Source organism: Manacus vitellinus, unplaced genomic scaffold (assembly GCF_001715985.3).
Source record: "Manacus vitellinus isolate BGI_N305 unplaced genomic scaffold, ASM171598v3 scaffold_66_pilon, whole genome shotgun sequence".
In the NCBI taxonomy this organism is placed as follows: domain Eukaryota; kingdom Metazoa; phylum Chordata; class Aves; order Passeriformes; family Pipridae; genus Manacus; species Manacus vitellinus.
This window is the reverse complement of record NW_021940729.1, coordinates 2,881,340-2,892,907: the sequence shown is the minus strand read 5'-3', so window position 1 is coordinate 2,892,907 and position 11,568 is coordinate 2,881,340. Positions and strand designations below refer to the sequence as shown.

The following is an 11,568-nucleotide window of genomic DNA, read 5'->3' as shown; positions in this document are numbered from 1 at the left end:
CCAGTCACTGTCACCCTCTGTACAGGACTCGTGAGCCAATTGCTCACCCACCACATGATGAGTTTATCCATCTCTGGAATGGACATTTTGTCCAGAAGGGTACTGGGAGAGACAGTATCCAAAGCTTTATTGAAATCCGAAGGATTACATCAACTGGCTTCCCTTGATCAACCAAGTGGGTTACCTTGTCCTAAAAGGAAATCAGGTTTGATCAGCAGGACTTTCCCCTCGTGAAGCCATGCTGGCTGTGACCAATGACTGCATTGCCCCTCAGTTGTTTTTCAATATCTCCCAGAATAATCTTCTTCATAACTTTACCAAGCACTGAAGTGAGACTAACAGGCCTGTAGTTTCCAGGGTCATCCTTCTTGTCTTTTTTGAAAATTGGAACAACACTAGCCAGTTTCCAGTCAACTGGGACCTCTCCAGATTTCCAAGACAGTGCAAAAATCATCGAGAGAGGCCTCGTGGTGGCATCAGCAGCTCTTTGAGCTTTCTCAGATGAATCCCACCAGGCCCCAGAGATTTACAGGGACCCAGCTGGAGCAGCAGAGAAGGCTGATGTAAATTTAAAGTAAATCTGATTCAGCCTTTAATGTCAGCAGCAGTATGTTTCATGGTTTGTCAGATGCTAAGTCGCAGCACACTTCTGATTTAACACTACATTGCAGACCAAAAGAGAGTGAGTCATCAATTTTTACTTAAAATGAGTTGTATAAAACAGCACATTAACTTATTCTGCTGTCTGGTTCTGTCCACCCCCCATCCTTTCCTCCCTTCCCCACCACACCACACTTCTTTGGGAAAAAAAGGAGTGTGGACTGTTCTAACTACGAGTCTTCACTACTGGTGCTGAGCAGCACAGGATATGCTGTTCCAATGTGGTGCCCATGGCACCAGACAACTCATCTATTTTCACTGTTTCATGGGTGACTTTTTCTTCAGACAGCAGGAAAATGACGATGTAAAGGGCAAATTCAAACTCCGGGCTCACACCAATAAAGGTGCTTCCAATCAGCTTGACTGAGCCCTTCCAGCTGAACTGGATGCTTAAAACTTGGACATCTTTGTCAGGCTGAAAGCATAAAAAAAACAACAGGATAATCTCAAACACAGCTGTGAGAGGGCAGATAGAATTTCTGATTCCAGGTTTTTGAGAGCTTTGAAAGATTTAGTCATGCTTGGTGTACCAGGGTGCTATAGCTGGAGCACAGTCTTCTCCCATACCTCTGGACCATATACGATCATTTATTTCAATTAAGCCCCAACAGTGTTGCAATTCTGTAAACACCATCACTACTTTTTAAAACAGTTTTTGCAATAAAGGAAGCTGGACGGCAGGGTGGTATTTATTCTGATTATCTACAGTTATATACTGTATATACTTATTACTGTTCAAAACAGTTGAGCCTGTGATTGCATCACTGAACCTTCTTTCATTACCACAACTGGATCCATTTGTCTTGCTTGCAAAGGCACCCTGCTTGTTCTTACCCTGGTTTTGTTCTTCCAAGCGACATATCCCTTGTAATCAATTTGGTTACACTTTTCCTGAAGGTAGAATTGCACCCAGTTATGCAAACCTAAGATCTCTTTGCCATGCCTTGTTTCTCCAACAAAAACATGCTCAAAAACACAAGAATCGGGTCTGTAATAAACAAAAGAACAATATATAGGTCTTTTATGTGTTTAAATAGTTCAAATTGGCAGAGGTAAAAGGTAAGAAGATGCACAATCTTGCTTAGGTTGATTAATGAGTAGTTTCTGTCTGGATTTGTTGGGTTTTCTTTCTCACTGTGCTCAAAACTTGCAATAAACTTGTGCAAGTTTCGAGCTGGCTTCCCGCCAAGTCCCTGAAACTCGACGACAAGGACCTGCTTCCCAGAGAGGGAAGAGAAAAAAAAACGACTTAAACAGCCAAAGCTATAGCAAAAATATATATATATTTTATATATGAGACAGATATATACAATGAGAATACTATGCACCACAACTCCAGAAATCCCAAACAGTTCCCCAAAAAGGGAAAAGGGGGAGGGAGAAGGGAAAAGGACAAAAAGGGACAAAGACCAAACAAGTCAAACCAGCCAACTGAAGGTAAATTAGCAAAATCTCACCACTTCCCTTTGAACAAGCAGGATGGCCAGACACGGCCCAGCACTCTCCCCTCATGCGTGGCAGATAACGGCAGTCACTGTAAGCCTTGGCTCCAGATAAGCCAGACCGAAACAGGGACCCGCCGTTCTCGAACCTCGCCAGAAAGGAAGAGCGCGAGGTCCCTCCTGCTGGCTTTATTTATACCTCAAGTTACGTAAAGGAATAGCATGGAATACTTCCGTGATCATTTTCCTAGTTCCTTCCTCGTTACAAGCTGGTCTCCAGGAAGGCCTAGAGTGAAACCATCACAAAACTCCAGCCATGAGGACTGAATTTGTATTTGATGATGAAGGTTAATAGTAAATGCCACAGATGCATCACTGCTGCTCATCCAGATTTTATCAGTGTTTCTGGCACTGTTTCCTGTAACAGACTCATAGTCAAACTGATGAAGTAAGATCTGAAAAGTCTGTGGTCGAAGGCCTCTGATTAGGTTCACAAAGAGCAGCCGGAGGCAATTCACTAGCAATGTACCACAAAGGTCAACACTGTTTGTCTCTGAGCAGTAAGATTTCAACACCTAATTTAGGCAACATTCATAGAGTCATAGAATGGTTTGGGTTGGAAGGGACCTTAAAAATCATCTGATGGGCAGGGACACCTTCCACTATCCCAAGTTGCTCAGAACCCCATCCAACCTGGCCTTCAACACTTCCAGGGATGGGGCAGCCACAGCTTCTCTGGGCAACCTGTGCCAGGGCCACATCACCCTCACGGGGAAGAATCTCTTCCTAATGTCCAATCTAAACCTACTCTCTGTCAATTTGAAGCCATTCTGAGGATGTCTTCCAGTTCAGTGTGTAACAGACAGCACTCAGATACTTATCTAAATCAAACAGCATAGGAATGAACAGTGGCCATACCCATCAAACATACCTGTCTTTTTCTTTCCTGGCGTAGAGCTGGAACCAGATGTCATAGAGCTGATGCTTGAAATCGGTAAGGTTTGGCTTTGCTAGGTTTTTTTTGAGCAGATATTCATGAGCTCGCTGAAGGATAGAAAACCAAGACACAGACAGAGTTTACTTTTTAATTCAATGTTTTCAGTGACAAAAAAAGATCTGCATTACTTACCCTCATGACCTCTGTTGCTAAGATAGCATCAAGAAAACTGTTGTTTTCAGCTATTTCTTCTGGAGTCACTACTTCAGCTACACCAGTTGATGTCTCATAGTTGTCCAGTAAGGAAATAAAGGCTCCTCAGTGGAGGAATAATTCAGCTTAAACCTACATGAGATAGCTTGAGAAAAATTAGGGAAGGAAATATACATTCATGGACGTGCTTGAACTATAGCCCTGTCGTGGTTTGGACTTTGTTTTCCCCCAGAGGCTAAGAAAAGTGGTAGACCCCAAGGGGTGGAAACCCCTGGAAGTTTTGAAGTTCTGCCCAATGGGCGCTCCTGCAAAAATGTCAACATTCCACAAGCTCACCGGAAGAGATGACTTGTAGTTTTGGTTGTTGAGGAGAGGTGGCCATGTTGTAGAGCCACGAGGAAGGGGCCCCTGGCTAGGGGGGGGGACTGCAAAGACCTGGAACAGTGCTAGGCTGGACTAAGTGTCTGTAGTTAAGCTGGGAGATGTTTTCTCCATGGGCACAGAGCAGCAGCCGGCAAGCACCACAGAAACGGTGGCAGAGAGCCAGGACAGATAACACCTGAACTGAAGGAGCAGCAGAAGCAGCATGCAGCACCAGAAAAAGGACTCCTGGAAGGAGAGCCGGGAGAAAGAGAGCCAGCAGCCTGAGAGACAGAGTTCTGAGGGTAAGACTGTACCAGCCCCCCAAAACTCCTTTGAGATCCCTCTGAGAAAAGAGGGAGATGGACTCCTATTAAGGAGAAGAGTTTTAGACACGCAGCACCGGAGAGAGAGAGGAGCTGAGAAGCTCAAAGACGTCCCGGAGCTGGACCGGGACGGCCAGATGGAATGCAGGGGGAGTTGACCTTGGCTCTCCCCTCGCACTGCTGCCACGGTGGCAGCCTGAAGGCAGGGCACAGAGGCCCTGCAAGGAGCTGAGTCTCCTGGAGATACCAGACCGTCACGAAGACCCCCCTGAGTCTTCGTGATATGACGTGGTGATACGACCTTGTCTGGGGTTACGAAGCCCACGGAAGACCCCTCGGTTGGAGGCGATGGGGCCGAGAGAGGTTGGATACATCCCTCGTGGATGCTGGCAGAAAGCCAGCCACAGCTGCTGCATGCATGAGATGAGGAGAAACCTGCTGCCTTAGAAGATGCTGCTGCTTAAGGAATGGAAGGGATCTGTCCTTCTTTCCCTCCTGGACTTTATTTGGAGGGGAGAAGAGATCTGATCCATTGTAAATACTATATGTCATGGTAGAGATAGTTTGTGATCATGTGTATAATGTGATATGGTATTTATTTGTACAGTCATTGTAATATATTCCCTTTCCCCCACTTTGAGTCTGGTGTGTTTTGTCTGGAAAAACCCATCTCACATTAGGTTGAGATGTTGGGAGGGGGGATGGAGCTAGGGAATTGGATTTTTGGGGCTATCTCAAACCATGACAAGCCCCCAACAGCAATGCATGGAATAGCTATGGATGTAGAGCTGTCTGCAAGGGCTTAGAGGCTGTGAGCAAAGGAGGAAAGATGAATTTGGTGTATTTTTTAATATACAGAAACATAGAATCGTAAAATGGCCTGGGTTGGAAGAGACCTTAAAGATCATCTTGTTCCAACCCCCTGCCATGGGCAGGGACACCTTCCACTAGCCCAGGTTGCTCAGAGCTCCATCCAACCTGGCCTTGGACACTTCCAGGGATGGGGCAGCCACAGCTTCTCTGGGCAACCTGTGCCAGGGCCTCCCCACCCCCATAGGGAAGAATTTCTTCCCAATATCCAATCTAAACCTACTTTCTGTCAATTTGAAGCCATTCCCCCTTGTCCTGTCACTCCAGGCCGTTGGAAATAGTCTCCCTCCATCTTTCTTATAGCTCCCTTCAGGTACTGGAAGGCCACAATGAGGTAACTCTGAAGCCTTCTCTTTTGCAGGCTGAAAAATCCCACCTCTTTCAGTCTTTCCACAAGAGTCTCATCCTTTTCACTTTGTAGTGAAAGAATCACAGAGAAATTCAGATTTTGGCTAAGGCGTAAAAGGATGTTCTCCCTGACGCTAAGGTCAAAGGTAACCTCCATGTTATGAAAACCCCCTTCAAATGACGTGCAGCCTGATGATCCTCATCACCATCGAAATAATATACGATGCTATATTTTAGGCAAACCCATAAAACCCAACATGGATTCTTCCATGTCATGTCCACCGTTAACAAAAGAACAGGTCTCACTTGCAAAAGTTTTTATGCTCTTCAGGAGTCCTTCATTTACATTGTGGAACAGATGTCTGGCTGCATTGTCCCGGACAGCACTGTCCCCTGGCTGTGCTGGACCTGCTTCTCCCTGGGAGAAATACCAGAGTAAAACAATGTGGGAAGTAAGGTGTCCTCAGAGGAGACAGTGCCTGCCTTTGTAATAATCCAAACAAACCCCCATCAGGATTCTTTGTTAGGAATTGTCTTCCTATGAAACAAGAGAAGACATTACACAAGAACTGCCAACATAAAGTAAAAAAGGCATAATCTCTGACACTGTAAGAGCCTGAAATTTCTCCGTTGACTCAGAGATGACTGTGATGCACAGTCATCTCTGTGACAATGACATCCATGTGACAATTCAGTTCTGATCAACAGTCAGCTGTGTTACTCTGCTATATAAATGACAAGCAGAAGTAATGTAGAGCCAAGGGTCCCTCCCAACTCAAATAAATAAAAAGGACATTTGAGGACCCTCCTTCTCTGTGCAGTTGTGAGGAGGCTTTCCTGACAGCTTTCAAATTTCTATTTCATAAAGGGCATTCCCAAGGAAGGAGGATAGAAGATGAGTAGCAGTTTGTTAACATGGGCAAGGGTAAGTAGAGCCTTGTTAAGACAAATGGAGAAACCATATGGGAGAAGTTTCCCCCACGCATATTTTGGCTATATTTTGGTAACCCTATTTCAAATTTATCAGCAACAGAATATTATATGTTATAATGTGAGGCACCATTGGAATAAAACATTTGAGTAACATCGGAATAAAGTGAGTATTTGTGTGAGTACAAAACTGGATTCTGAATATTCAGTGGCCTCTTGCAGTCTGTGGCTAAAACACATGGTTGTTTTTGCACTACACTGAGCTAGAAAGGAGTGAAATGGCTGCCTATCAAATCTGATACCCACTCCTCCCTTACAGTTCCCTCAGACTGTAAGCAACAGCCCTGAAATCCTCTTCACCCACGCCTCTGTGCTATTCCCCACTCTCCAGGAAAAACCCAAGAATTCCTCAAATTCCTCCCTTATTCCCCTAAGAATGACTTGGGTTCTATCTCACCTACTGCAAGTCACCCAGACTGTACACACAAACCATCATTCACATGCTGAAACATCCATGGATGTCCAGGAGAGGACCTCAGGACTCTAGTTCTGCTCGAAGTGTGGCCAGCACTGAATTCAGACCATATTGCTCAGAGTATCATCTTGGTAGCTCTTGAAAATGGAAATTACAAAGCACACACAATTTTTTTTAGGAAAGGCACTTTTCCTAAAGCACCTTTTCCTACAGCACCACGCTGCCCTTAATCCTCATGTGACTTGGCAGCTGGTTACCTGAACATCAATCGTGTAGTCTCTCCCAGGCATGAGGCGGGGAACATCCATATCCTACATCTCACTGAAAAGTTTAGAAAGTTCATGATTTAAGGCCTTCCTGTCAAGAAATGCAGAGAAATACACATTAAAAAAAGACATGCTGTTACTTCTGTAAGTCCCACTTCTGGAGTCTTCTAATGTCACTCCATGTTCTGGATACCAGCTTGTCATCAGGAGAGGTTTCTCTTTCTCCCCACACCTTCCTGTCAGTGCTGGTCTAAAAACCACACATTCATCTTTAAGGAATGCAGGTAACCCATAAAGAAACTTGAGCCTCCCCTAAGGTTATGTTAGAGTTTATTTGAAAAAGTTCTTGTTGATAAGTCTTCTTGCAGTTTCCAAAAAACAAAAATGAAGACAGTGGTATTTCATTCTTGTACAAACCAGAGGCAAGCAGGAGATGTTACCAGTGTGCAACAGCACTACCAACAGAACAGGAAGTGAAGAATTCCCTCTACAATAAATATCTTTCATGCACTGATCTCTGATGCACATACAGACCTACCTAGACTGCTCCTTTCCTTGTTTTTAATGGAATTTTGCCCTGAATAGTAGTGTACAGCTTTCAGAAGTCTATTCATCCATCTATCAACAAGATTTAGGAAGTTGTTACTGTGATGAACCGCCCAGAGGTAGCTCCAAGTGCATCATGTCCACATCAATAGGATCAAGACAAAGAATAGAGTGGAGAAGAAAGAGGAATGGATTAATCTGTAAATGAGTGACAGTGGAATTAATCAGTTACAAACCAGCACGTGCACCAAAGCCCAGAGAAGAACCACTTGATAAGTTTGAATTCTCCTCCAAAGCAAAAAATAAGAAAAGTACTGAAATCTGTTAACAATAGGCATTTCTTTCAAATAGCTGTTTGGCCAACGTGCCATGATTTTTTAACTGGTTCTCCCATACTAAACTAAAGCACCTTCAAGTCCAGCTCTGAACCTCCTGATTCCTGTTATGTCTTCTGCTTCTGTGCTGCCCAGGATGGAGATAACTTGCTGTATCCTCCTGCCAGTGGCAAAATCCATGCTCTCAAGCAGGAAGAGCAAACAAATATTGTGATGAAGTCACAGTCTTCTGACATGGCAGCTTGAGAGTCAGGAAGTGCAAAAAGTGAGCCAGCATTTTATGTGTCCTCTCCTCTCTTCACTTTGTAGCAGGCTCAGAAACTGATGGTTTAAGCTCCATACTGGAAGAAACAGAAAGTAGCAAACTGTGCTTGGAGAACTGAGACTTTTTTCCCCTGTCACTGAGCAATACTTTTTCTCCAGATTCTCTGTGTAACTTTGGGATGGAACTCATACCCTAAGTTTAAAACCCTGAAAAGCTCAAGCAATCTGTGCTTAACTCTTTGAGAGCTTGATGCCCAAAGGAATTCACATCCCTGAGCTAGGAGCCAAAAGCAGGCAGTTTACATTAAAGCCCCAGAGGATGTACTGCAGCAGCTGAGGAGCATGAAGAATACATGTGATATTCACAGAACTATTTAGAGTGGGGAAAGCAGCCTCTTACAGAAGGGCAGGGCTGCCACACCTCAGGCTGCCTGGAGCTGTGAAGCTGAGCCATCATGTACCTCAGGAGGTACTGACAGATCCACAAGATCATTTGAATTTTGAACTAGGCTTGAAAAGGTACCTATACCTGAAAGAAGGAAAAAGACTTAGACTGACCTAATATTATTGGGTCACTTTTCTCCTGGGTTCTGGGCCCTCCTGCTGCCTGCCCCTCTGCCTCAGCTTATCCCATCTGTTTGAGCGCCATCATATTGTGTCTAATACAGTTTTTACTTTGGAAGTGGTGGATAGGAGTCTGCTGTATGCTGGACATTCAAGATATGTGAAGCATTATAGAGAGTGTCAGTTGGGTTTTATTATAATACTTTGTTCCATAAATTCAGTATTTTATACACACATATTTTAGTATGGATGTATTTTGGTAAAAGTCACCTACACAGGAGATCTGTCATCCCTTCAATACCTACTGTTTCTTCTTGGTCTGCTCTGAGCAGATTTTTCCTGTGTTTATAAAGCACTTTAGGGCTTTGTTGGACCTTTCCTCCTCTAGAGATGTTATGGAATATCGCATGAGCTCAATGGGTCTACTCAGGAGAGGGCTACCTAACAGATTTCAATCCTCATATTTGTTTCATAAATATACTTCTACTAAACGTAATCCTGCATTCAGAAAACTTGTCCCAAAACTCTGAATTCACCTAATTTTAGAAAATAAAGCCCTTTTCTCTTCTTTATCTCGGCTGGGTGCTACCACAATATCATTGTGGACTTTTCCATGTTTCTCTGTTTCCAAACAGAGAGCACCTGTACACATTGAAACTGAAGGTTAAACAAAAATACATCCTTGCCAAAGCAAAGAACTTGTTTAGCAGCTTACACAGTCACCTTGTAAAAACTCTTTTTGCACAGTATTTCTTTCAAAAAGGGCCATAAACTTTGCTTACACATATTAGGTGAGACAACTTCAATGAGAAGATGCTCAACACCTTCATGCAAATTCATGACACACCAGCTTTTAGGTAAGGTTGTTCTGGAAAAGAGTATTGTACATTTACTCTCTGGATTTCAATATAACTGTATGTATGACTCAACCCAGAGATTCTTATCATCAATTCTCAACTCCCTCCCTATGGTGAAAGCTCTCAGTTGTTAAATTTGTGCTTTCACATAGAATAAATTATTTCTGTGCAAGAAGTGAGGCCAATTGGATTTTGTCCAGTTGGAGCCTTGCTGGGCTGTGCTTTCATGAGCAAAGCACCACCCCAATAACAAGAACACTTAGTCTGCACTTCTAAGGCCTGAGACAACTTTTGGGGGAGGCTCTTTGCAATAGTAACTTGATGCACCAGCAGTATGGCTAGAGCAAAAGAATATATCATCCCCATTTTTTTATGGCTTTCAAGTGAAACATTCATGGTGTGCCTGATTTTTCTGAGTGATTTTCTTGTATGAAACCTTTGTTCTATCCAAAACAAGGAAGATTTTATTGCTATAAATCAGAAATTACTCAGGAGATGAAGAGAATTAAAGGTCAGCAGCAAATAACGTGAGCAAGTCAACAGTGTCAAAGCAAGAAAAACATGTGTTGCAAATGGGTCACACAGCTCTGCAAAGAAGGTTTGATCAAACATCTTCTCCAAAGTAAATTTACCTTCAGAGATCCTTTGAACAACATCCAATTTTAAACAGCCTTTAATCTTTACACAGAGAACAAGAGCATTTGGAACACCAGAACATCCACAAGAAGTTTCCAATCATTTTATAAAATGGGTTCAATTTTGTGAAATGCATGCATCAGCTTATATGGTTAATAGAGGATAGAAGCTATTATCTCCATTTTCCCCTTATGCTACTGTGTATGTCTTTTATTTGAGTCCAGTGACTTTTTTTTTTTTTTTTAAGTTTAAAGCTGTTATTTGAAATACCAAGGTTTAAGTGAGGAAGGTTTTGTAGGTGGAAAGGAAAAGGCGTTGTGAAGGAACAAACATAAGAGGGGGCAGTTACTCAGCAGTTACTCAGTCTGTCAAGGTCCTGGGCAAGCAGGTGATGTTTGAAGAAGCAACTCTACATATCTCTACATTACATTATAGCTATTTTTAAGCAAAATCTGATCTTAGCATCACCTTTATTTTAAGCTAAACCAGCTTATGGCTCAGAAGTCTCACCGATTTTTTATACTGAAGTTAGAAAACAGAATAAAAAGAGGAAGCAGGGTTATTGCCATGCTGCATGTCACATAATGTTCTCTCAGACAAATGTATCCCACCCCCTTCACCCTTCATGTCAGAGAAGAAGTTTCTCTTACCTACTTGCCATGCCAGGAGGAAGTTTTTCTCTCAGCAAATACTCTGAGTAGGGATAAGACAACCTCAGAAATCCTCCTAGTAGTCCAAGGCATGGAGTTGTCTCCCTTTTATACTCCAAGGACTGTCACTCACACTGACAGGCAGAACAAAAGGGAAGGGACAGGCAGGAGGTGCCAAACCCCACAAGAGGCCGTGGAGTGTAAGGACAGCAGCACAAGTCACGCTTCTCTCAGCACAGGAACACTCAGACCAGGAAGTCAAAACCACCTGCACCTGGCTCCTGCTTTTCCTTACCTCCTCTGGCCGGGAATACTGGAGGTGACAGCAGGGAGAAGCATGGCCACCTCCTCCTCTCACCCGGATTTCCAGATGCAATCCTGAGATCCATGCAGGAACTTCAGCCATGAGTCACAGCATTGCATCTGGATTATTTGCTAAGCAGATTTTAGATTTCTGCATGAATTTTGGGGCCCAGAAATAAGCACTGCAAGTCTGAAAACCCTGAGATGGACAGGACATTCCAGTCTTGCTGTTCCACATACAGTTATTATTTGACAATAGAAGGGAAGATGATAATAAATCTGAGATTAAAAAAAAAAGTAGGGAAGGAAAAAACCCAACATATGCTTCTTTATTCTTCTCTGTTCTTGTGAATATAGGAAGCATTATAACAAAGACATGCTTTAGAAAGGCAGCACTTCGCATGCACCACTGGAAGCAAGTGGTGGCAGGTGCTGGTAAATGCAGGTACCCATTCCAACACCTGTCCTGGGAAACTTGCATTCATTATGTGATTAAATGAACCTTCAGATGGTTTAAAGCTTCTTTTTGTTTGATTGGTAATTTTAGCATTTTCTTCTTCATAATAATTAACTCCTAAAAAACATA

At 43.2% G+C, this 11,568-nt stretch overlaps 1 protein-coding gene across 1 annotated transcript; it reads right to left on the bottom strand.

Moving 5' to 3' along the window:
• Positions 1-830: 830 nt before the first annotated feature.
• On the bottom strand, positions 831-6,959 carry ENDOU (endonuclease, poly(U) specific). The gene is given in 7 exon segments (XM_018083627.1): positions 831-904; positions 907-1,075; positions 1,495-1,648; positions 3,034-3,146; positions 3,232-3,353; positions 5,463-5,574; positions 6,819-6,959. Coding segments are annotated over 7 exon segments (885 nt in total).
• Positions 6,960-11,568: the final 4,609 nt, after the last annotated feature.